The sequence below is a fragment of the Phyllostomus hastatus genome, unplaced genomic scaffold (assembly GCF_019186645.2).
Source record: "Phyllostomus hastatus isolate PE091 unplaced genomic scaffold, TTU_PhHast_1.1 phas_contig_16, whole genome shotgun sequence".
Taxonomy (NCBI): Eukaryota; Metazoa; Chordata; class Mammalia; order Chiroptera; family Phyllostomidae; genus Phyllostomus; species Phyllostomus hastatus.
The window spans coordinates 9,618,801-9,646,165 of NW_025333643.1; the positions used below are offsets into that span (position 1 = coordinate 9,618,801).

At 45.8% G+C, this 27,365-nt stretch overlaps 1 protein-coding gene across 1 annotated transcript in view; it reads left to right on the top strand.

Moving 5' to 3' along the window:
* Positions 1 to 3,407: 3,407 nt before the first annotated feature.
* DNAH1 (dynein axonemal heavy chain 1) overlaps positions 3,408 to 27,365 on the top strand; it is an 88,578-nt gene continuing 64,620 nt past the window's right edge. The window contains exons 1-7 of the mRNA XM_045832124.1: positions 3,408 to 3,689; positions 4,729 to 4,801; positions 6,893 to 7,067; positions 7,729 to 7,885; positions 8,816 to 8,948; positions 13,071 to 13,232; positions 13,813 to 14,065. Coding sequence (XP_045688080.1) covers positions 3,408 to 3,689; positions 4,729 to 4,801; positions 6,893 to 7,067; positions 7,729 to 7,885; positions 8,816 to 8,948; positions 13,071 to 13,232; positions 13,813 to 14,065 — 1,235 coding nt within the window. The remainder of the gene's footprint in view (positions 3,690 to 4,728; positions 4,802 to 6,892; positions 7,068 to 7,728; positions 7,886 to 8,815; positions 8,949 to 13,070; positions 13,233 to 13,812; positions 14,066 to 27,365) is intronic.

A 27,365-nucleotide genomic window follows, 5' to 3' on the forward strand; every position in this document is an offset into this window, starting at 1 on the left:
GGCGCATTTTCAAACAGCCTTGGAGATAAAGTACTCACCAGACCGGTTTTGGGGACCCTGCTCCTCGCCCCGCTCCTCGCCGAGATTCTGGTCCTCATTAGCCAGCCACCCGCTCCCTCTCCTGATCCTGACCACATCCAGTCTCCTTAGTCCTCGATGTTTCCATCTCTAAATTGGCAGAGTATTATGGTACCTATCTCACAAGTTGTTACAGAGATCAACCACCTCCCTTTACTCACTTCATTCATTCAATAATTAGGCAAACACTTTCCAGGCACCTACTCTACATGTATGAAGGCTGTGTCAGTTCCGTGCTTAGTACAAAGGTTCTAAAGACCAATGTTACTGGAAAATTTCTGCATTTTCAGCCCTCATGCTGAGCAGGTAGGTGAGACAGATGTTTGCATTTATAATAAGGGGAGATGTTCACCGGAGGGAGGAGCCTCAGACAGCTGTGGGAACACAGATCAGGTCACATCAGGTGAGTGCTCCAAAAAGGTGGAGAGAGCCCAACTCTGTGGGGTTATTAGCATCCACAGTATCATGTGCCAGGTGACCCCACAAGGACAGAGACTTTCAAAAACCCTTAAGCCACAGATTCACTTGTCAAATGAAATCCTACACAGGACCCTGGTACATGAAACATGAAGGAACAGGGTCCATGTTGAATAAGGGGTGGGTGGCTTAGAGGCCCTCCTGCTTAGGCCCTTCTCCCCACAGGTTCACACTTTGCAGAACCTCAGGGTTCCTTGGTACACAGTTCAAGAACCACTGTATAGTGGTGGTAGGGACATGGACCTTTATGTCAGCCAGAGAGGAAAACTTCTGTTTCCATACTGGTTGTGTGTCCTTTGTAAGTTTTACTTCTCTAAACCTTAGTTTCCTTGCTTGTGGACTGGTGATAAAAAAAATACCTGTTGTGAGGATCAAATACCCTTGTTCATCGTGTCCATCCAGTGCAGTTCCTGGCAGGTGGTTGGCAACATGGGGTTGAATGTCAGTGAATCCAACCTAAAACTTCCTCTAGCTCCAGACAATAGGCCTCCCAGTTGATCTGACTGGTGGAAAAAATAACTTGGTTTCAAATTCCAACTGTGCCTCCTGCTGGTTGTGTGACCCTGCATAGGTTACTTAACCTCTCTGAGCCTTGTTTTTCCCACCTCTGAGCAATGAAGACAGTCTCAGTTTCTACCTCAGAGGTTTAAATGAGATGATGCATGAACTACATCCAAGCCTCTTAATAACATTTACCATTCCCAACACTGGATCACCCATGGCATCTTACTGGCCAGCTCCCTCACACAAATGGTCTGGATAGGAACCCTCTTGCCAGCCACACTCATTCCCATGCAGAAGCTGCCATCACCCATGGGGCTGTGACAGAAGAGAGAGGTGTTTCTGTCTGTCTACCTGTCTGTGTGCCACAGGTCCTGTGCACACTGACAATGTACAAGTGCCCAGAGCTGGGGGAGGGGGACTAGAAGGCAGCTGTCGATCCTTGTGAAGGACTGAGGGACAGAGAGGAAACAGGACTCTGGGTTTGCAGCTGACACTTCCACTTTCCTTCTTGGGACCTGCCTGGACACTGCCCAGCTGCTCAGAGGGAAATGTTTCAAAGGGGCAGCACATCCCCACCCCCCCATCACAGACTCCTTTTGCCATCACTGACACTGGTTTCTTGGACATTTCTGCATCTATGTCAATCCTTGTAACATACCAGTGAAGCAGCTGAGCATATTCAAGCTTATTTGGGAGCTGGGGAAACGGAAATGGAACACTTTTCTGTGGAGCTGGGACCCTCGTCTCTCCAAGGCCTGCTCTATTTGTTCAAAGATGAGGCAGACATCTGTAGGTTTGCAGCCATGATGGGGCTGATCCCCAGGGGCTCCTCTGTTCTTCAGGGTGCTCTGGGAAGGGCTAGTGATTGTCAGACAGGTGGACCAAACTTAGCATTGTTTTCAGCACCTGCCTTAGGAAGCAGCTGACCACCAGGGAGTGAATTAAGAGAGCAGAGTTCTGGTGGGATATGGCTGACTGGATAGAAGCCAGAGCCCCATCTGCCCTTCACAGTCCCTCAAGTGGTCTTGCCAACTCACCACCCCCTTCTTAGAAATGGACTCAACAGCTGCAGGCTGCTTCAGCATTGCTGGGGAGCTTGCTCCAGACATTCCCAGCTGCCCACCCACTTTTCAGGTCAGTCCAGGGAAAACACCCCTGCCATGACCCAACAGGAGACCTACACCAGCCAGTCCTAATGATAGCTAAAATGGACGTGACAGAGCATGGAACACCAAGCCCAGAGAGCAGCCTGTACTGCAAGCTCCTGGATTTCTCCTCCTCATATGCAGGGGGTGGGAAATGGAATGGGAGAGGAGGGGGTGTTACTTGGACCAGGTCCCTATTTCTTTTTGTTAATATGCTCCCCTTATTTAGTTGAAATTTTTATTGAGATAATTGTTGACTCACCCACTTTTGTTTTTGCATCAGTATTATATGAAAACCTCTCCTCCCCCATACCCTTGTCCCATTTCTTGTAATGCTCCTCTGACCAGGGAGTTCCCCCCGTGATGCATTTTGAAGTAGCCGAAAGCAACAGAGGCTTGGCAAGGGCTTGTTCACCCCACATGAAAACTCTGCACACCTTGACCTTAGGATGGTGGATGATTATGTAACCCAGTGGTACATTTGCTACTCCTTTTGGGGAGAGAGGAGGGTATATGCTTCCTAAATGGACCTGACCCTGAGCAAAGTTTCTGGCAGTGGGATCTGTAGCCCATGGAGGGTCAGGGTCCCTCTGTGGAGGCTATTTAGTACTCTAGATCCTGGGGTATGATTGGGGGGCAGAATGGTTGGGGGAGGGAGGACATGGCCCCATCCCCATGTGGGGAGAGGCAGGGCAACCAGCAGGGCTGGGCTGAGGACACTGGGGCTGCTATGGGTAAAAGTCATCTGGGGAAAAACCAAACAGGGCCCTTCTTTGAGTGAGTAAGCTCTGGGCTGTCCTTTTTGTGCCCCCTTGTGAGAAGCCAGGCCTTGCTCTGTAACATGGGGGAAAGGGGGTGGGCAAGTGCAGAAGGATGCACTGGGGTAAGGACATTTGCAGGGCTTCCCAGACTCTCCTCACTCAGCCCTGACTGCAACTCATTTCTCACATGAATCGTGCAGGGAAGGCCTGTCTCCTGGTGGGAACTTCCCTGTACTGTGTGCCTTTCCAGACCAGGCAGAGACCACTCCTTCCATGCTCCCTCTTCTCTTTCCATGCATAAGAGGATGGGCTTGATTCAGGTGGCAAGCAAGGCATCCTGTGTTGTGATGTGCCTAGGGATTGACAAAAGGCTAGCAAAGGCCCAATGATGCCAATATGTTCTCTTAGGAACTCTGGCTGGGCCATCGCCCTGAGAAACAGCATGGAACAGCCTAACATAGGAGGCTGCAGCCCTGGAAGGACCCCTCAGGACCCAGAATGCAGCAGTATTCCTGACAGCCAAAAGTATAGTCCGAGGAGGAATGATGCAGGCCTAGAACATAACCCGGCACCAGATTCTGGGTCGGAGAAACCTCCTCCAAGCCCTTACTCCAATACCCCAGCTTTACCCTCCCTGAAAAGCACTGAAAAGAAGTATCCACTGATGAAGCAGCGTGGATTCTACTCTGACATCCTCAGCCCTGGAACCTTGGATCAACTTGGGGTGAGTGTGGCAACTGTCCCCTACCAAGCCTGAGTCCCCCCTTATGGGCTCCATTTGCCCATCCTTTCATCCATCCATCCACCCATCTATTCATCAGTTCATTTGTTCATTTATCTATCCATTCATCTATCTATCCATCTGTCAATTTGTCCATCATCTACCCACCCACCCACCCATCCACCACCCTTTCATTCATCCTTCTGTTCATCTATCCATCTGTTCACTCATTCAACAATTCATTACTGAGCACCTACTGTGTGACAGGCCCTGAACTGAGCACTGGAGACAGTGAAGATGAGATATCCATGTCTCTATTGTCATGGGGCAATGGCTTTAGTGAGGAGTTACCTTCCCCACCCAGCTCTGGTTTGGGAGGGGTCCTTGCATGAGGTGGCATACTGCTGAGATCTAAGAGAGGGTAAGAAAGCAGCTGGGAGGTAGTGTCCAGGCAGAAGGTATAGAAGGTACAAAGGCTTGGGGTCCCTGACAGAGCCAATGGCCATGTGGGGGAGGAGGGTATACTGTAAGGGGAGAGATAGAGGCTTGAGGCAGGGACAGAACAGAGATGGGGTGGCTAGAGAAGAGTTCATGGAGCCCCACAGGCATCAGACAGCGTTAGGCAGGTTTTAGGCAGGGGAGAGGGACTAAGAGAGATAGGATAAGGACCCACTGATACCAACACTGCCTGGGGTGCCAGAGTAGCCCTTGAGAGGTAAGGTTCACACAGAGACCCCTGCTGGCCATCCAGTACCTCTGTCCTATGACTCAGTTCCTGAACACACACCAATAGTGTTCTCAGAGCGCATAGTACAGGACCAGAACAAGGTAGGGCCAGGGGTGTCCCAGGTAGTGACAGCTTGTGGTCCACTGTAGCGTCTGAATGAGGAATTGTACAAACTCACTGTTTCTGCCCTACCCTCATACCCCCATGGTGCTCCCCAATGGACTTGGGGAAGACAGCTGGCCTTGGGGTGCCTCCCAGGTCCCGCCTGTCCCCAGGACGCTCATTCCCCCTTGGGGTTCTGGGGTTTGGTTCTAGGAAGTATGCCGTGGCCCCTGCATGAACCAGAACCTCCTACGGCAAGCCGACCTTGACAAGTTCTCCCCAAGAGGTCAGTGCCCTGGAGAGCTGGGTGAGGAGGTACACTTAGAAGCAGGGCTTCTAGCCTCAGGCTGAAAGTCTCAGTTTCCTCAAATGTAAAATGAGGATGACTAGAGATGAGGTGCTTTGCAAGGGCCCAGCTCACTGAACTGGGAGCTCAATGAGTGCTTTCCTCTTAGCAGAGCTGTGACAAGGGCCCTGGGGAACTGGGGTTGCTGAGGGCCATGGCTCCAGTTCCCTCCACCCAGCTGGGGGTGGGGGTAGGGCATTTACATGTATATTTTCTGCCTCCCCTGGAATGGGTCTTGGAGAAGGCCAAGACTGTGTCTGAGCTGTTCCCTGCTAGGGCCTCAGCCTCTAGAAGAGGGCCTGACACAGGAATGTGTCCTGGAGATGTTTCCTGGAGGAAAAAAGGACTCTTCTGTCCCTGTGATGAATTTTGTAAGGACTGGGACAGGTCTGCCAGGAGTGGGGAGTGGCAGTCCCCCTTGGCAAAGGGAGGAGTAGGGTGGATCCAGGAGAGACAACAAGCAAGGTTGGGCTCTGAGTGACAGTCAGGAGTTAGGTGGGGCCCTCCCACCTGGCTGGCAGACAGGATGCCTGCCCCCTTAGATCAGGCACAGATGCCCCATGGTCCCAGCTGTCTGCCAGTCCTCTCCAACCCTAGCAGAGGCCTAGCTCCTTCCTGGCGCTACCCAGATTAGTGCTGTCGGGGCCCATGGGCCTCATGGGGTTTGTGACCCCCCCAAAGTGGCACAGGAGACGTCACATGCATGAGCATTCGTGCTGTGATCTGAGGATCCAGTCTCACAAGTGTATGTGGCCCAGAAAATTATTACAAACCACAGATGTAAGAGCTGCAGGGTTACTGGGAATAGGGAATGTTGCTTCTACCATCCATGGCAGGGGTAAGGTGGGGGTGATCAGCAGCTCTGCGACCCCAACCATGTAATGAAAAGGGGAATGTTGAAGAAGGCTGCCTCAGGCTCATGGATGCAGCAGGGGCCAGAGGCCACGCTTTGTTCTCCTCACCCTGGATCCTTCTTGGCCCCTGAGATTCAGGGCCAGGAGCCGATGGTTCTGGGAGTGGAATGGTCTCATAGACCCACAGGCTCAAGAGCAGGTGGTTGGGGGTCTGAAAACAGCCCTCTTGACCAGGACTTTTTGGTGCTGTGAGGCAGTGAGGTTTCCCCGAGTACTTGACAGCTCTGGTGAAAAATGGACTTCAGCTGAAGGCAGGTGACCTCTGCTGAGCCTCAAAAATGATAAGGCCCAAGGAGGGTCACGAGGGCCTCCCAAGAGAGTGGAGGGGAGTCATCACCTAGCTGTCCTGGACCCAACCAGCTCCTAGAGAAGGTGGCTTATCTCCTGAAGCATATTCCCATACCTCATTTCCCATCTCCATAGTCTCAGTTTTTCTGGAACTTTCTGCTTAACAGCCTGAATCCTGAATAACACCTCAGTCCCAGGCTAACTGGAATGCTCACCCTATTAGTAGGCCTGTGTCCACCAGCTCCCTCCCCTGAGGCCTAGAATGAAAGCCTCTGCCTATCCTGGTTGTCTAAGTAGGGGTGTCCACTTTGTGACTTGAAGGTCCTCCAGGGCCCAGGTGGAGGTGCCCCTACTCTGTACTATCCAGGATGCCCGGAGTCAACAAATGGTCCCAGGGAGTGAGTGGTGTTCAGACTCATATGCTTTGGGGGGCCTCTAGGGCAGGGGTAGCAGGAACAGATCCCAAATATGCAGGCCTTAGCCTATTAGCCTTCCTGTCTAGTTGTAATCCTCATCTGTGGTTTGATTTAGCATCTGGCTTGAGCAGTGGCAACTAGTGCTGGGGTCATGGGCAGCATGATGGCTCTGAGCTTAGAACAGGACCTAACAGACCTTCTGGAGGCCCTTGTCCCTCAGGCTTGCACTCCCTTGGGTGCCTGGTGCTATGTCTGGCTTCTCCCCTTCACTGCCCAACCACAGGCTAGCTCTGAGACTTCCATGCCCCAAAGTAGTGTGTATGCCTAATCCCTGCCTAGTACTTTGTCTTAGAGCAGGGGTATTGGGCCCTAGTCTGAGTCTCTGTAGCTCATGCCCCTTCCTCTGCCTATAGTCAGAACCTTTGAGGTTCCTGAGGACTTCGAGGAGCGCCTGGAGCAGCAGCGTATCGGGCCCACCACCCAGTTGCTCACACAGGCTGACTTCCCACTGCAGGCCTATGAGCCCAAGGTGCAGGTGCCCTTCCTGGTGCTGCCGGGCCAGTGCCCCCGCAAGACTGAGATTGAGAGGTATGGCTGGGTGGGCTGGGGGAGGGCCTGTCCTCAGGAGGCTGTGTCTGCCCAACTCAGGGCAAGGGATAGCAGGCAATTCAGTGACCATTCCCACACCAGAGGCCACTAAAATGAGCCTGTGTGCAAGTGTTCAAATCAAACCCCCTAGTCCTTTGGTCTCTTGATATGAACAAATTGCTTTTCATGCTGTGGAATTGGGGAGGGTGATATTTGGGTCAATGTGGTAGAACTGCCAGGCAGGACAGAAGGGCAGTTGGAATACCAGTCCCAACCATCCAGCCATACCAGTTCGGCTGAGGGACCAAACCAGAAAGGGGACCCCATGGCAATCACAAGTGCTTACTTGCCAGATAGAGCAACTGCATAATTGGAGCCCTATAGGGGTCTCAAACATCTTAGCCTGAGACAGAGAGGCCCCAGGACCCATAGGATGCTGATTCTCCACTGCTTCCCTGGGAACCTTGGTAGCCTATATGCTCCTTCCCCCACCAGTTCCAGCCATCACACCACTCCCTGATGAGTCCCAGAGTCACAAGTTGCCCTGAAGGGGTCCCTGGGCCACATCCTTACCATTTCAACCCCATGGGCTTTTGCTAACACCCACTGAGCCAGCCGCCTCACACAAGCAGTCACAAGATTCCCTGTCTTCCTCCACCAGGAGGAAGCGGCTGTACCTGAGCCTGGACATTGAGCAGCTGCTGGCCAGAGAGGGCATCGACTCCGACAAGCTCATGCCCAGGCACCCAGACCCCCACCAGCCCCAGACCATCGAGCAGGGCAATGACCCACTCTTCCCCATTTATCTCCCACTGAAGGTGAGCACAGCTTCCACAGAGGGGTGGTGGTCAGGGGGGTACATGATCTCGGCTGAGGGACCAAACCAGAAAGGGGACCCCATGGCAATCACAAGTGCTTACTTGCCAGATAGAGCAACTGCATAATTGGAGCCCTATAGGGGTCTCAAACATCTTAGCCTGAGACAGAGAGGCCCCAGGACCCATAGGATGCTGATTCTCCACTGCTTCCCTGGGAACCTTGGTAGCCTATATGCTCCTTCCCCCACCTAACCCACGTACCAAGGTACCACCTAACAAGGTACCAAGAAGCAGCCCAGTTGGACTGTGGAATATGTGCAGGCCTCCCTGATCACTGCTCTGGGCTCACCAAGATAGAGAGACCAGGAGTGGAGGAAGGCATCATTGCAGCCCCTTTTGGGTACTGACAGGCACATTGAATCCTGGGAGAAGGAAGGAGGAGGATAGCCTGCTCTGGGTTTCATGCCGCATTTGTGGCCTTGAGTGTGTCTTGCAGGGAGGCAGAACTGAATCCAGATGCACATCAGCCTGCTGAAGGTGGTCTCCTGACAACCCTGAATCTCCATCATTTCCAAGTCTGGGTGGGGTGTTCGGGAAAATCCAAGGGTCATCTCTTACCTTGGACCTGAGCTGGATGACTTGGGGCAGTGGGAAAGAGAGCTCATATCCCACTATGTGTCCCCAGGTACCCTTCTGACTGAACCTTAGGGTGGCTTGGCTGGACAAGGATCCTGGGTTTCATAGATCCAGAACTCACGGGCACCTGTGAGCAGCAGAGGAGGCGCTCAGCTCTCTGGTTCCCAGTCTGTAGCACCTGCACCTGGGGAGGAGCCTATGTAGGCACCTCCAGTAGTCTGGGCTAGCGTGCCCAGACTACTCAGGCCCCACTGGGTTGGTCTGCCTCCCCTGATGGCTGCTGCTTTCTTGCAGGTGTTCGACAATGAGGAGTTTGACTGCCGAACTCCCAGTGAATGGCTCAACATGGGTTTGGAGCCAGGGTCTCAGGACAGGAAACCAGTCCCAGGAAAAGCCCTCCTGCCCACCAATGACTTCCTGGGGCATGGTGAGCAGGACCAGCCTGGTTAGGGGGCCGGGATGCTGGTCTGTACCCTTCCATCCTGGCAGTAGCTTTGCCAGGGATTCCTGGGCTGCCCTGGGGCTTAGCAGCCCTGGGAGATGAGGGCCCCACCTTTTAAAACATCCCAGCTAGGATCCTGGCCAAGGGGCTGGTCATGCAGAGGCAAGAAATGCAGGGGCCAGGGATGACATTAGTGGGAGGGCTGGGGAAGGGACAGCTGGATGGTGTCTAGTGTTAAAAACAATGCAAAACAACTTTGACTTATTGGTAATAAAAAACATACACATGCCTAAGGGGCACAGTTCAAGCCCTTCCATCTCACCACTGAGAAAGCACTATTGCCCCAGCTCTAACTGGGGCCTACCACCTCTCTGTGGCAACACACACACTCGCAAACACACAGAGACACACCATCACACATGTTCACAAGCATGCTCACTGTTACATACCCCATCCCACACACTCACAAACACATGCAGGCACATTCATATGCACATTTTTACCAACTCACCTACCATCATCCATTTGCATCCACTATCAAACCCACACACACATACCCACACTGGTGCCCAGGTTTGCTCTACCTTGTGTGTATTGGCCCCTCCATTGGCCCTAGGTCTGCCTTGTGGGCAGTGGTGGCTCTCTCCAGCTGGCTGCTATTGGAAACAGTGCCAGGGTAAGCTTCCACAGCCTCTGCCCTGGCCTGTGTGGCTGGTTCTCTGCAGGCATCCTGGAAAGACATGGGTCATGGGCTTGGAAGTTGGAGGTAGTCATGCCCATGTGCAGGGCTGAGGGCTGCTCTGCTTCCTGCCAATGGGTAGACAAGCCACTATAGAGCAAAGAGTGGGCCTGGTGCCAGGTAAGAGTATAAGAGCCATGTTGGTTTTAAGACTGCTCAGCATCCAGGAGGCCCTCAATGAGTCCATTGAGCATGCTGTTAACTTTATGTTTTGATTTAAAATCAGGTTAATGCTGGAATCAATTTCTCTGAACTAGACAAGAAGCCCAGAATGTTCCCTTCATTTTTACTTAATTACAAAAATAATTTAACTCAATTGTACCCAGATCACCATTTCCTGGTGATAAAACTAGAATGTTTGGGGCTCCATTAACCTTAAAGCACCTAGTACCCACTTCCCCAGAGTGCTTCTGTTTGCACCCCTTCACATGGTTCCTGGCCTTTGAAGCAAGACGAGGGGCTCGCAGGGAGCAATTCTGCAGAGAACTCTTGTTTTCTGCTGAGGGTTTCTTATGACATTTTTTCCTTTAAGCTGAGCCAAGACAAAGTCAGTATTTTCAAAAAGGAAACTTACTAGGAAGGGAAGGGAAAGCAAAAACAGAACCAAAGCCAGTGAGGTATACCACAGCAACCTCCTTTACTCATCTATCCGGCATCAACCTCCAGGGAGTGTTTTCTGGGAATTCAGCCCTTCTTCCTTCCTTGGTTCACTCTGTATTGCCCACATTTACTTTTTAATTATATTTTATTGACTATGCTATTACAGTTGTCCCAATTCTTCTCCCTATGTCCTTCTCCACCCAGCACTCCCCACTCTCTCAGGCAATTCCCACACCATTGTTCATGTCCATGGGTCATGCATAGTTTCTTTGGCTACCCCATTCGTTTCCTATACTGTACTTTACATCCCCATAGCTATTCTATAACTACCTATTTGTACTTCTTTATCCTCTCACCTCTTCATCCATTCCCCTACACCTCCCTCCCTTCCGGCAGCCATCAAGACACACTCCATATCCATGATTCTGCTTGTTGTTGTTTGCTAAGTTTGTTTTTTAGAGTCAATTGTTGATAGATTTGTATTTATTGCCATTTTATTGTTCATAGTTTTGATCTTCTTCTTTTTCTTAAGTAAGTCCCTTTAGCACTTCATATAATAATGGCTCGGTGATGATGAACCCCTTTAGTGTTTTCTTGTCTGGGAAGCTCTTTATATGTCCTTTGATTCTAAATGATCACTTTGCTGGGTAGAGCAATCTTGGCTGTAGGTCCCTGCTTTTCATGGCTTTGAATATTTTTGCCAGTCCCTTCTAGCCTGTAAAGTTTCTGTTGAGAAATCAGCCAACAGTCTTATGGGAATTCCCCTGTAGGTGCTTTTCTCTTGCTGTTTTTAAGATTCTCTCTTTAACCTGTGGCATTTTAATTATGATGTGCCTTGGAGTGGGCCTCTTTGCACCCATATTGTTTGGGACTCTCTCTTCTTCCTGGACTTACATGTCTGTTTCCTTCACCAAATCAGGGAAGTCATTTTTCATTATTTTTTCAAATAGATTTCCAATTTCTTGCTCTTTCTCTTCTCCTTCTGGCACTGCTATGATGTGAATTTTGGACCTCTTGAAGTTGTCCCAGAAGCTATTTACACTATCCTCATTTTTTGGATTCTTCTTTCTTCTTGTTGTTCTAATTGGGGTTTGTTTGTTTGTTTGTCTGTTTGTTTGTTTTGCTTCCTTATGTCCCATATCACAGATTTGATTCTCAGCTTCATCCACTCTATTGTTGTTTCCTGTAAATGATTCTTTATTTCAGTTAGTGTATCCTTCGTTTCTGACTGGATGTTTTTGATGCCGTTGAGGTCCTCACTTAGTTCTTTGAGCATCCTTATAACCAGTGTTTTGAGCTCTGCGTCTGACAGATTGCTTATCTCCATTTTGTTTGGTTCTTTCTCTGGAGTTTTGGTCTGTTATTTCATTTGATCCAAGTTTCTTTGTCTCCTCCTGGTGGCAGCCTCCCTGTGTTTGTTTCTATGTATAAGGTAGAACTGCTATGACTCCATGTCTTGGTAGTGTGGTCTAATGTAGTAGGTGTTCTGTAGGGTCCAGTGACACCGGCTCCTCTATCACCCAAGTTAGGTAATCAAGGTGCGCCCTTCCTGTGAGTTGAGTGTACCCTCTTTTTGTAGTTGAGCCTTGGTTGTTGTTGGCAGGTCAGTGGGAGGGGTTTACCTAGGCCAGTCAGCTGCAAGGACTGGCTGTGATCACTGACCACCAACCTCAGCCCTCTGTGGAGGATCAGCTGTGTGAGGGCCGGGTGCCCACATTTGTTTTAAGCCACTACGTATTGAGGCTTCTCTGCCTGGCACTGTGCCATATGTATCTAACATCTACAAAAGTTTATTGAGCACCTACTACACATACCAGTTTGCATTCTAGGGACAGGGATGCATCTGTGGTCAAGATGGGACAAAGTCACTCCTGCCCTTGGGAAGCTGACATTAGCGGGAGAAGGCTGACCAGGACCAGGAGAGGATACATACACAATATGACTTAAGCTCTTTGAGGGACACAAGCAGGGTAATGGGTCAGAGAGTACCTGGAGCAAAGATACTACTTTAGGCAGAGGTTATTCTCCATTGAGAAAGCACTTGAGCAGGGAACAAACAATTAATGAGGTAACTTGAGTGAAGACTATTCCAGGCAGGGGGCACAGCCAAAGCAAATGCAAAAGCAAGCTCCAAAGTCTCAAGAATAGCCAGATATCCAGTATAGCTGGAGAGAAATAGTGTGGGGTGCAGTGGCAGTAGGTGAGCTGAAGAAGTAGATTTTCAGTGGTGGGAGGCCCATCCAAACAAACAGGCACTGAGGCCCCCTTGGAGGTCATTGCAGGACAGCAGTCTTCTTCCCTGCCCTAACCTGCCCTGATAAGAGGGGCCAAGGGGCTCAACTGCCACAGACAGCCTGTGGGAAGGGTATAATTCACCCTGGACTTGGTCAATTTGAAGGGGTCTAGCTCAGACACGATGATCTTTACAACTCGATAGGTCTCTGCTTGCTTGGGGCTTTCCTGCCTCCTCTCCCAGTCCTGCTACCTTCTCTCCCCCCCTCCCCCGCCCCATGGGGTCATGCAGAGTACAAGGGCAGAGAGGGCTACTCCTTGTGACTCCTCCTGCTGCCAGGGCCTCCCCAGAGTCCAGCTCAGAGTCCTAGGAGAAAGCAGGGCCCCCATTCTGCTGGAGCCGGAGGTTGCCCTCCTGGTGGGAGTAAGGCTAGACTAATGACCTCTGAGACCCATTCCCAGCACCTGCTGCCCACATTGAGAGGCCCCACTCACCCCATGACAGGGAATATTGGTGGGTTTCCCTCCTGTTTCAGAGGACCCCAAAAGCCGGGAGCTGAAGTATCAATGGTTCAATGTTGGTGTCCTGGACTACGACGAGGAGAAGAAGCTATACCTGGTACACAAGACAGACAAGAAAGGCTTGGTGCGAGATGACATGGGGAAGCCCATCCTGAATGGAGGGGTCACTGCTGAAGGTACAAGCTTTCTGCCCCCAATTCAGGCAGACCCCCAGCTCAGGCTGGACCTGGTCTGTAACTGAAGCCAACCCCTCACTTAGGGCACAGCTTGCTCATTTGGAATTTTTCCTTGCTCTGTTTGTCCTGTGGCTACCTGTCCCTAACCAGTGAGAACCAGAGGACCCACCCCAGAGACCTCAGAGTCATTATTTGATATACCAACTCTGAGCAGCTGGTATTGGTATACCAACCCAGCATGATGGTGAGAAGGAGCCTGAGGCCCATTAATTAGGGATGTCCACTTTGGTGTGGCACCAAGGAATGGGAATGTAAACAGCCACCCCTGTATAGCTCCTTGTTTGTGCAAAGCTCTTAACAGTTTTCAGAGCACTCTCACATCTATCCATGACAACCTGTGAGGTGGGCAGGGCAGGGAATACAAACATACCCATTTCACAGATGTGATGGGGGTCAGAAAAGGGAAATCCCTTGCTCAGGGCTACCATGAATCAGCAGCAGAGCCAGGCTGCAACCCAGTGCTCCAACCCAGAGAGCCCAACTGACTATTCCCTTCTCTCTCGCACTTGCCTGGCACCAGGAAGGCCACCCCTCCTGATCTGCCAATACTGGGTGCCACGGATCCGGCTTCTCTTCTGTGCTGAGGACCCACGTGTGTTCACACAGCGTGTGGTCCAGGCCAATGCCCTACGCAAGAACACAGAGGCACTGCTGCTGTACAACCTCTATGTGGACTGCATGCCCTCTGAGGGCCAGCGGCTCCTCAATGAGCAAAGCCTAAGCAAAATCAAGCAGTGGGCCATGAGCACGCCCCGGATGCGCAAAGGGCCCTTGTGAGTACCTGCCAGACCTTTCCCCATGCCCAAACATTACAACTTCCAGGAAGCACTCCCATGAGGAAGTAGTGCTGCCCAGGAGTAGAGCTACCTTTATGCTTGTCTGTTTGTGGCTGTCTTGCCTATTGCACTATGGACTTCTTGGACTTCAAATAATTTCTTGTTCACCTCTAGATCTTTCATTATCGATATGGACTGATGGGTTCTTACTTTATTCAAAGGGCTATAATCTGTTGCTACCATTTTTTATTTTGGTGTTCAAATTGTCCCAGATTTGGCCAGTGGGACCCCCTTCAAGGTGGTTCCTCTGTCCTTCTGATGTGTTCCTATTGTTCTTTGAGCATGTTTTTACTTCCTGGCACAGCAAGAAATTCTGGGCTCTTCTTGTACTTTCCCAGACCTAGCCCTGAAATCAGCTATTTCTCCAAGGAGCCCTGGTTCCATTTAGTGGGCAATAGTATCTAGAAGCCAAGATCTAGGCATTAGATATGCTCATTGCTATTGGGAAATCATTGTTTTGAGGCACTTAAACCAGAAAAATCTGGGAAATATATATGTATATTATCACATTATTACATTTCATTACATTATATATATATAGTCTCCACACACATTTCTGTCTTTATATCCATCTATTGCTCTGTTAAAAACCATGGAATTCTTCCATGGATTGGAAGAATTAACATTATCAAAATGTCCATATTACCCAAAGCAATTTATAGATTCAACGCAATCCCTATTAAAATACCAATAACATATTTCACAGATATAGAACAAACATTTCAAAAATTTATATGGAACCACAAACAACCTCAAACAGCCACAGCAATTTTGAGAAAGAAGAGCAAAGTAAGGGGGATCACAATACCTGTTATTGAACTGTATTACAAGGCCACTGTAATCAAAACAGTCTGGTTCTGGCATAAGAACAGACATACGGACCAATGGAACAGAATAGAGAGCCCAGAAATAAACCCAAGTCTCTATGGTCAATTAATATTCAACAAAGGGGGGGGCATAAGCATAAAACGGAGTAAAAATAGCCTCTTCAACAAATTGGGAGATCTGGAGAGCTACATGCAAAAAAATGAAACTTAATCACCAACTCACACCATACACAAAAATAAATTCAAGGTGGATAAAAGACTTAAATATAAGTTGTGACACCATCAAACTCCTAGAAGAGAACACAGACAGGAAAATATTAGATATTCCACACAGCAACATCTTTACCAATATGTCCCCCAGATCAATGGACATAAAGGAAAGAATAAACAAATGGGACTTCATCCAAATAAAAAGCTTCTACACTGCTGAAGAAAAAAGCATTAAAATGAAAAGAGACCAAATGTATTGGGAAACATTTGCAAATCGTACCTCAGACAAGGGTTTGATCTCCAAAATATATAAAGAACTCACATGATTCCACTCCAGGAAGACAAACAACCCAATTTAAAAAATGGTTAAAGGACCTGAACAGACACTTCTCCAAGGAGGACATACAGAGGGTCCAGAGACATATGAAAAGATGCTCAGCATTACTGGCCATCAGAGAGATGCAAATTAAAACCACAATGAGATACCACTTCACACCAGTCAGAATGGCCATCATAACCAAATCAACAAACAATGAGTGCTGGCAAAGTTGTAGAGAAAAGGGAAGCCTAGAGCACTGTTTGTGGGAACACAACTGGTACAGCCACTGTGAAAAACAGTATGGAATTACCTCAGAAAACTAAAAATGGAATGCCTTTTGGCCCAGCAATTCCACTGCTGGGATTATTCCCTAAGAATCCTGAAACACCAGTTCAAAAGAGCCTATGTACCCCAATGTTCATAGCAGCACAATTTACGATATCCAAGTTCTGGAAACAACCTAAGTGCCCATCAGTAAATGAGTGGGTAAAAATACTGTGGTACATTTGCACAATGGGATGCTATGCAGCAGAGAGAAAGAAGGCGTTCCTATCCTTCATGACAACATGGATGGAACTGGAGAGTATTATGCTAGTGAAATAAGCCCGGCAGTGAAAAAGACAAATACCATATGATCCACCTATAAGTGGAACTTAATCAACAAAACAAACAAACAAGGAAAATATAACCACAGACATTGAAATAAAGAACAAGCTGGCAGTAACCAGAGAGGAGGTGTGAGAGGGATAATGGGGGATAATAGGGGAAGAACCATCAAGGAACATGTATAGAGGATACATGGACAAAGCCCAAGGGGTTAGGTTCGAGGGTGGGAGGCAGGGATGGGTGGGGTGGGGGAGCATGGTGTGATGAAAATAAAGACAGCTGTACTTGAGCAACAATAGAAGAAGAAGAGGGAGGAGGAGGAAGAGGAAGAGGAGGAAGGGGGAGGAGGAGGAGGAAGAGGAGGGAGGGGGAAGAAAAGGGAAGGGGGGAGGGGGAGGAGAAGGAGGAGGAGGAGAGGAAGAAAGAAGAAGGAGGAGGAGGAGGAGGAGGAGGAAAAGAAGAAACCACATCGAGACTGCTAGGAGGGGTGAAGATTCAGATAGGGCTGGTCCCATACCCATGTGTGGCAAATAAAAATCAGAAGGGATATTTCAGGAATAAAGAGTCCCAGTCCCACACCAGCACCCCCAGCCCAGGGTTCCAGTGCCAGAAAAAGAAGTTGCCATACCTTCTGGCTATAAAAATCAACAGGGATAGAGGCTGTGGAAGACAGGAACTCCTTGGCAGTTAAAGGGCCACACACAGACTTAAACTCAGAATCACTCCCTCTGAGCTCCAGTGTTGGGGAGCAGATTAAAAGGCACCAGACATATAGGGAGGAACTGAGTTGTCTGGCATCAGAGTGAGAGCTGGGGGGCAGCTTTCTCCCAGACAGAAGTGCTGGCAGAGGCCACTGTTCCTATTCTCAGCCCATATACGGAACCGTAAACAACCCCAAATAGCTGCAGGAATTCTGAGAGAGAAGAACAAAGCAGGAAGGATCACAATACCTGATATCAAAATGTATTACAAAGCCACTGTAATCAAAACAACCTGGTACTGGCATAAAAACAGGCACATAGACCAATGGAACAGAACAGAGAACCCAGAAATAAACCCAAGTCTCTATGGTCAATTAATATTTGACAAAGGGGGCAGAACATAAAATGGAGCAAAAATAGCCTCTTCAACAAATGGTGTTGGGAGATCTGGACAGCTACGTGCAAAAAAATGAAACTCAATCACCAACTTACACCATACACAAAGATAAATTCAAGGTGGATAAAAGCCTTAAATATAAGTCATAAAACCATAAAAGTCCTAGAGGCAAACATTGGCAGGAAAATCTCAGACATTCCACACAGCAACATCTTCACAGATATGTCCCCTAAAGCAAGGGACATAAAGGAAAGAATAAACAAATGGGACCTCATCAAATTAAAAAGCTTCTGCATGGCTAAAGAAAACAGCATTAAAATGAAAAGAGAGCCAACCGTATGGGAAAACATATTTGCCAATGACACCTCGGACCAGGGCTTGATCTCCAAAATATATAAAGAACTCACACGACTCCACTCCAGGAAAACAAAAAACCCAATTAAAAATGGGCAAAAGACTTGGACACTTCTTCAAGGAGGACATACAGAGGGCCCAGAGGCACATGAAAAGATGCTCAGCCATCACTAGCCATCAGAGAGATGCAAATTACAATCACAATCAGATACCACCTCACACAAAATCAACAAACAAGTGTTGGAGAGGATGCAGAGAAAAGGGAACCCAAGTGCACTGTTGGTGGGAATGCAGTCTGGTGCAGCCACTGTGGAAAACAGTATGGAATTTCCTCAGAAAACTAAAAATGGAACTGCCTTTTGACCTGGCAATTCCGCTGCTGGGATTATACCCAAAAGCCCTGAAACACTAATCCAAAAGAACCTATGCACTCCAGTGTTCATAGCAGCAAAATTTACAACAGCCAAGTCCTAGAAGCAACCTAAGTGCCCATCAGTAAAATCAGTGGATTAAAAAACTATGGTACATTTACACAATGGAATTCTACGCAACAGAGAGAAAGTAGGAGCTTATACCCTTTGTGACAGTGTGGATGGAACTGGAGAGCATTATGCTAAGTGAAATAAGCCAGGCAGTGAGGGACAAATACCATATGAGCTCACCTTTAACTGAAACATAATCAACAAGAGAAAAAAACAAACAAAGTATGACCAGAGTCATTGAAATTAAGAACAATCTAACAATAGCCAGAGGAGAAGGGTGAGGGGACAGTGGGGAGAAGCGTTTTAAGGAACTATTATAAAGAACACATGGACAGCTTCCTCCTCCTCTGCTGAGACTGAATCTAGAGGTGAGTGAATCTAGAGGTTCTTCAAGGGTGTCTTTACGTGTTTCATTAGGACCCTAAAGACTCACCCCTGAGGATGGGGATTAGGGAGTGTGTGGGGGAGACAAAAGGAAGAGAAGGAGTTCAATACTAGCCCTCAGAAACTCTTCTAAAGATCCTCAGTCACAGGCTGTCAGAGCTAGTGGGACTTCTGCCTTCATCCAATCCAAACTTCCAAACTACTTTACCGCTGAGGAAATCGAGGTCCCAAGGGAAGCCAGCTACCTCAGGTTGCCCAGCCTGTGACAATGATCCACTTCCATACCACAGTTCCCCCGTCTGTGCGATGGGGATAATATCTGTCTACCTTAAGGAGTTGTGAGGATATAAATAACACAGTAAGAACTCTGTAAATAGAGAGAGGAAGATGGCGGCCTTACTGTAGGCAGCGTTTTTCTCAGCTTCTGTGAAGAGGGGGGAAACTCGCGGATCGGTGGAGAGGCAGAGCAAGTGGGCTGGGTTGCCGAATCACTTTTGAAAGCAGGACATCAGAAATTATTGCACTCACTGGAAAACCAGATGGTAAGAAGACAGATACAGGACAAAAAGGGCCCAAGAATCAGCGTGGGGTCTGGGGTGCGCAGACCCCAGGCCCGCCCGGTACTCCGGGCTCTGCCCCCAGGGATCCCGGGAGAGGGAAATTGCTGCTCCCTCCCTCCCCCGAATACGGGGGTGAGCAACTCCAGGGGAGAACGGGTTGCTAGAAGGAACAGATTGGCCAGTTGGACTGAGAAAAAATCGCCCAGGGAATATGAAATCCCGCCCAGAGGCTGAGAAGTGAGAGCCTCTAGCCAACAGGACCAGGGGCATCTTTAGCCCGGTGGAAGTGCAGAGCGGTAGCGAGCACAAGCCGGCCGCGCTCGGCTCGCGCCCCATAGGGAGGCAGGAATCGCGCGCTGCGATCCCAGGAGGGACGAGGGGCTGGGCGCGTTCCTTCAGTGGTGGCTCAGAGATTTCCAGCCAGCCCAACCGGAGAGCCGGGAAAGGCGCCAACATTCCGTCGGAGAGCCGTTTGGCGGGGAACACGGAGCTGGAAACGGCTGGGCTCCCGCACCTTCATCGGGAAGACACTCTCTCGCACCAGTGTGTCTTGGAGCGCCCCGGGTACCTGACAGACTTGCTGAGATCTGGTTGTGAGAGAGAGAAGCATTTCAAAGGCCCCTCAGCCAGCTGAAGCTAGCAAGATCAGAAAAACTGGTCTGGCCAGTTAGAAACCAACAAGAGGTTTTTTGTTTGTTTGTTGTTTGTTTGTTGGTTGGTTGGTTTTCTTTGGTTTTTATTGGTTTCTCTGGCTGTTGTTGGTTGACTGATTTTATCTTGTGTTTTATGTGACTTTTTTTTCAATTCTCATTATTTTTATATCGCAATCCCTTATGTTTCTCTTCCATTCAACCTAATATTATTCTTTCCACTCCAAATTTAGCTCTCCTGCACCACATCTTCTGCTTTTTCTTTCCTTTTGTTTTAATCTTGCAAGTTACTGTAAATTTGTATTATCTTTTTTCTCACTTTTATGACATTTTTTTATTTTAATAATATTTTGGTACTCTTTTTCTTTCTGTATAATCTTCTTTGTTTGGCTGGTTATACTGTCATTTGATAGGTTCCCCCTGGTATCTCAGGCACAAGATGTTGATAAGTTACTATCCTTCATCTGCGTTCCATTAATACACTTCTCAAGGTTCTATACTCTTTATTCTTGTTATCTAGACCTCATCGATTCTGCCACAAGACTGTCACTTTACTATTACTGCTAGTAAGACCTAGTCTATACAATTGTAAATGCTTCTCAATACCCCCTACCTGATCTCAGCCCACTTTGCAATTTTCTGAACTATACTATTGTGGGGGTTGTCTCTATTCTTTTACTCACTACTCCTATATACTAATCTTTAGTCCAACCCTACCTTAGAAGCTGACCTCCCACAGCCTCACAGCTTTCTAGATCCAACTAACAATCCTCTCGTCCCCAATAAGAGTCTTACCTTCTTTCCATCCTTTCTAAAACGTGGATAGGGGGGTAGAGGATCACGGCTACACTATAAGGAGCCAAAGGATAACCCATCTCTTCTCTACTGGCTGCTAAAGTAAATATCATAGTATACTATCTTGCTGTTTTAAACCCTTTTTGCCTTACTCCTCCAACTGATCCCAAAAAAGAGTAGGGGGAAGCTGTGACCACCAGGATACACGAAGGAGATTGCACCACTGAAACACACAAAAATTCTACCACAGAAGTTCACACCATAAATACAGGGAACCAGAACAGTTCAAATTAACAAACAAGAAGAACAAAGAAGAAACCCACGAACAATGAGAAAACAAAGAAACAACCCCCCAACTGAAGGGAAACGAGGAAGCCTCAGGAAAAATGCTAAATGAAATAGAGGCAACCCAACTATCAGATAGTGAGTTCAAAACAATGATTACCAGGAAGTTCAATGAACTCACAATGAGCTTTCAGAAATTAGAGGGAAACTACATCAATCTCACTGCAAACTATATAAACATGAAAAAGGAAATAGAAACTCTCAACAAAGGTCAAGAGGAAATGAAGAATACAATTTCTGAACTGAAGAACACAGTAGAAGGAATGAAAAGCAGGATCGATGAAGCAGAAGATCGGATTAGCGAGCTGGAGGACAAAGTAGAAAACAGCATCCAGAAAGAGCAAGAAAAGGAAAAGAGGCTCAGAAAGAATGAGGAGGGATTAAGAGAAATGCAAGACAATATGAAACGTAATAATATCCGTATAATAGGGATACCAGAAGGTGAAGAAGAAGAGCAAGGGATCGAAAACCTAGTTGAACAAGTAATGAAGGAGAACTTCCCTAATTTGACGAGAGAAAAAGTCACACAAATCCAGGAAACACAGAGAGTCCCAATCAAGAGGAACCCAAAGAGACCCACCCCAAGGCACATCATAATTAAAATGACAAAATTTCAAGACAAAGAGAGAATCTTAAAGGCAGCAAGGGAGAAGAAGGAAATAACATACAAGGGAGCCCCAATAAGGCTAACAGCTGACTTCTCAATGGAAACACTTCAAGCCAGAAGAGAATGGCAAGAAATACTTCAGGTAATGAGAACCAGAGGTCTGCAACCAAGGCTACTATATCCAGCAAGGCTCTCGATCAAGATTGAAGGCCAAATAAGAAGCTTCCCAGACAAAAAGAAAGTCTAAAAGAATACACCTCGACCAAACCAGCTCTGCAAGAGATTCTAAAAGGACTGCTTTAAGGAGGAGAGAAGAAAGAGAGAGAGAGAGAGAGAGAGAGAGAGAGAGAGAGGAACACACATACATAAAAGACAATGAATAAGTACCTATCAATAATAACCTTAAACGTAAATGGATTAAATGCTCCAATCAAAAGACATAGAATAGCTGATTGGATAAGAAAAAAATGACCCACATATCTGCTGTCTACAAGAGACCCACCTCAGGATAAAAAGACCTACACAGGCTGAAAGTGAAGGGCTGGAAACAAATCTTCCAAGCAAATGGTCAGGAAAAAAAAGCTGGGGTAGCAATACTCATATCAGACAAAATAGACTTCCAAAAAAGGTCCATAAAGAGAGACCCAGAAGGTCACTTCATAATACTCAAGGGAAGAATCCATCAAGAAGACATAAATATTGTAAATATATATGCACCCAACATAGGAGCACCCGAAATACATAAAGAAAATCTTAGAGGACTTCAAGAAAGATATGGACAGCAACAGAATTATAGTGGGAGATTTTAACACCCCACTATCAAAAATGGACAGATCTTCTAAACAAAATATCAACAAAGATATTGTGGCATTGAACAATACCCTTGATGAAATGGATTTTACTGATATATACCGAGCCCTCCATCCAAAAGAAGCTAAATATACATTCTTTTCAAATGTGCATGGAACATTCTCAAAGATAGACCACATGATAGGACACAAAACAAAGCCTCAAGAATTTCAAGAAAATTGAAATCATACCAAGCATTTTCTCAGACCACAAGGGACTGAAGCTAGAAACCAACCCGAAGGAAAAAAACCAAAAACACTCAAAATCATGGAGATTAAATAGCATGCTATTAAACAATGAATGGGTCAAGAATGATATTAGGGAAGAAATCAAAAGGTTTCTGGAAACAAATGAAAACGAACTCACTACAACCCAAAACTTATGGGACACAGCCAAGGCAGTCCTGAGAGGGAAGTTCATAGCGATACAGGCCCACCTAAAAAGGTTAGAAACTTTCCAAACAAACAACCTAACCCTACGTCTACAAGAACTCGAGGAACAACAACAAAGACAGCCCAGAGCAAGCAGAAGGAAGGAAATAACCAAGATCAGAGCAGAATTAAATGATATAGAGACTAAAAGCACAATTCTAAGGATCAATGAATCCAAGAGCTGGTTCTTTGAAAAGATAAACAAAATAGACAAGCCTTTAAGCAGACTCATCAAGAAAAAAAAGAGAAGACCCAAATAAACACAATCAGAAATGAAAGAGGAGAGATTACAACAGATACCACAGAAATACAAAGGATTGTAAGAAATTACTACGAAGAACTGTATGCCAAAAAATTTGAAAACCTAGATGAAATGGACAACTTTCTAGAAAAAATATAATCTTCCAAAACTCAATGAAAAAGAAGCAGAAAGTCTGAACAGACCAATAACAACAAAAGAAATTGAAGCAGTAATCAAAAAACTCCCAACACACAAAAGCCCGGGACCAGATGGTTTCACAGGAGAATTCTACAAAGCATTTAAGGAAGAGCTAACCCCTATCCTTCACAGACTATTCCAAAAAATCCAAAAAGATTGGGAGTCTCCCAAACTCTTTTTTATGAGGCCAACATCATCCTAATTCCAAAACCAAATAAAGACACAACAAAGAAAGAAAACTTCAGGCCAATATCACTGATGAACATTGACGCTAAAATCCTCAACAAAATACTGGCAAACCGCATCCAACAATACATTAAAAAGATTATACACCATGACCAAGTGGGATTCATTCCAGGGATGCAAGGATGGTTCAATATTCGCAAGTCAGTAAATGTAATACATCACATAAACAAAAGCAAAGACAAAAACCACATGATCATATCAATTGATGCAGAAAAAGCATTTGATAAGGTACAGCACCCATTCATGATAAAAACACTCGGCAAAGTGGGAATAGAGGGAGCATTCCTCAACATAATAAAGGCCATATATGAGAGACCTTCAGCCAACATCATTCTCAATGGGCAAAAATTAAAACCTTTTCCATTAAGATCAGGAACAAGACAAGGCTGTCCACTTTCACCACTTCTATTCAATATAGTACTGGAAGTTTTAGCCACAGCAATCAGACAAGAAAAAAGAAATAAAAGGCATCCAAATAGGAAAGGAGGAAACAAAACTATCACTGTTTGCAGACGACATGATAGTATACATAGAAAATCCTATTGACTCTACCAAAAAAACTGCTTGACCTAATAAATGAATTTGGCAAAACAGCGGGATACAAAGTCAATATCCAGAAATCAAAGGCATTTCTGTACACCAACAATGAAACAGCAGAAGCAGAGATCAAGGAAAAAAATCCCATTTGAAATAGCAAAAAGAAAAATAAAATATCTAGGAATAAACCTAACCAAAGAGGTAAAAGACCTGTATTCAGAAAACTACACAACACTGAAGAAAGAAATCAAGGAAGACACAAACAAATGGAAACATATACCGTGTTCATGGATTGGAAGAATTAATATCATCAAAATGTCCATACTACCCAAAGCAATTTACACATTCAATGCAATTCCTATTAAAGTACCAATGGCATATTTCACAGACATAGAACAAACACTTCAAAAATTTATATGGAATTATAAACGACCCCGAATAGCTGCTGCAATATTGAGAAAGAAGAGTAAAGTAGGAGGGATCACAATACCCGACACTAAACTATATTACAAGGCTACTGTAATCAAAACAGCCTGGTACTGGCATAAAAACAGGCACATAGACCAATGGAACAGAACAGAGAGCCCAGAAATAAGCCCAAGTCTCTATGGTCAATTAATATTTGACAAAGGAGGCAGCAACATAAAATGGAATAAAAATAGCCTCTTCAACAAATGGTGTTGGGAGAACTGGACAGCCACATGCAAAAAAAATGAAACTTGAGCACCAACTTACACCATATACAAAAAATAAATTCAAGGTGGATAAAAGACTTAAATATAAAACATGACACCATTAAAGTCCTAGAGGAGAACGTAGGTAAGAAAATCTCAGATATTTCACGAAGAGACTTTTTTAATGACGTGTCCCCTAGAGCAAGGGACATAAAGGAAAGAATAAACAAATGGGACCTCATCAAAATTAAAAGCTTCTGCACAGCTAAAGAAAACAGTATGAAAATTAAAAGAGAACCAACTGTATGGGAAAACATATTTGCCAATGACACCTCAGACAAGGGTCTAATCTCCAAAATATATAGAGAACTTACACGACTGTACTCTAAGAAGACAAGGAATCCAATTAAAAAGTGGGCAAAGGACTTGAACAGACACTTCTCCAAGGAGGACATACAGAGGATCTAAAGACACATGAAACGATGTTCAATATCGCTAGCTATCAGAGAGATGCAAATTAAAACCACAATGAGATACCACTTCACACCAGACAGAATGGCCATCATAAACAAAGCAACAAACAACAAGTGTTGGAGAGGTTGTGGAGAAAAGGGGACCCTAGTGCACTGTTGGTGGGACTGCAGACTGGTACAACCACTATGGAGAGCAATATGGAACTTCCTCAGAAAACTAAAAATGGATCTGCCTTTTGACCCTGCAATTCCACTGCTGGGACTCTATCCTAAGAATACTGAAACACCAATTGAAAAGAACCTATGCATCCCAATGTTCATAGCAGCACAATTTACAATAGCTAGATGCTGGAAGCAACCTAGATGCCCATCAGTAAATGAATGGATAAAAAAAAGCTATGGTACATTTACACGATGGAATTCTATGCAGCAGAAAGAAAGAAGGAGCTCCTACCCTATGCAACAGCGTGGATGGAGCTGGAAAACATTATGCTAAGCGAAACAAGCCAGGCAGTGAAAGACAAATACCATATGATCTCACCTTTAACAGGAACCTAAATAACAAAACAAAGAAACAAGCAAAATGTAACCAAAGACACTGAAATAGAGGACAGGCTGATGGTGACCGGAGGGGAGAGAAGAGGGAATTTAAGGGGGACAGTGGGAAGGGTTCACAGGAACAAACTTAAAGGACACATGGTCATAGACTAAGGGGAGGGTGGTAATGGGAGGGAAGGGGGGCGGGTGGGAGGGGGAACTGGATTGGGAGTAAAAAGGAGAAAACTGTATATGAACAATGATTAATAAAAAATAAATAAATAAAATATAAAAAATAAAAAATAAAAAAAAAGAACACATGGACAAAACTGAGGGAAGGGTGGAAGCAAAGGAAGGAGGTGGGTTTGGAGGGGTGGGGAGAAAATACAGACAAATGCAATTGAACAATAAAATAATTTAAATGAAAAATAAAAATAAATTTTAAAAAACCATGAGTTCATACTGATACCTTAAAATTCACTCCAGTACCACAGGGCTCATTCTCATTTGTACATATCTATTACTTATTTCTTCTGGAGAAAAATGGCTCCTTTTTTTCATAATGTATTTCCTTATTTGCACAGTCCTAGAATACACACAAAGTGTTTTCAAATTGCTAATCCGTATCCTTTAGAAGAAAACCCCTACTAAGTCGACTTTGAAGTTTATTCAGTGTTTTTCTCTTTAGCCTGGGAGCATATAGTATAAATACTTTGTTCAAAAGTTACTTGGTTAAGTTCTTCCCACTCCCTTTAGTAGGATTTGTTCCTGTAATGAAATATAGCTTGGTCCATTGTGTGTATGTATATACACACATATACACCATATATCCAGATATGTGCACATATATAGTGGGAGAATATTTTTTTTCATTTTATTTTAGTTATTGTTCAAGTACAATTTTCTATCTTTTACTCCCATCCCAGCCCACCCACCCAGCCCTCCCCACCTCCCTCCCTATATTCTATATAATGCATATATTTTAGTATATACCTCTGTGTGTGTATATATAGATGTGTGTGTATGTGTGTGTGTGTGTGTGTATAAAGGTACACTCAGAGATTTGTCACTCTCCACCCCTATTCATTATATCCTATTCACATCTTTATTTTCCACCCTGTTCCCACCACATGTTCATAGGTAATGATATCACTATTTTCTGATTTATCCTTTCTGTATTTCTTTTTGCACAAATGAGCAGACATGTATATTTTCTTATACCCCCTTTCTTCTTACATGAAGAGTAGCACACTATAGATGTTCTTTTACACCTTGCCTTTTTCACTTACAGTATATCCTAGGAATCAATCCTTATCAGTTCATTGAGATGTCTTTCATTCTTTTTTACAGTTGCTTAGTAATCTATTGTGCATATGTACCATGTGCCATGGTTTATTCATCCACTCTCTAGTATACAGGCATTTAGATAATTTCCAGTATTTTGCAATTACAAACAATACTCCAATGAATAACCTTGTACATTTGTACATTAATATCGATGTGATGTGTGCTGTAGGGTAAACTGTGAGAAGTGGGATTGCTAGGTCAAGAGATAAGTATCGATACATAGGTAGTTTTGTTAGATATCACCAAACTTCCCTCCATAATGGTTGTGCCATTTTGCATGCCAACTAGCAATGTGTGAGAGTGCCTGTTTCTCCAGAGCTTTGCTGAAAGTATATTGTTATGATATTTAACTTTTTGCCAGTCCGAAGGAAAGGTAAATAAGTCTGTAAGTATTAGAAGTGAGGTTGAACATCTTTTCCATGATTGTCATATGATTAAGGGTAATTTTTATATAGTTTTGTGACTCT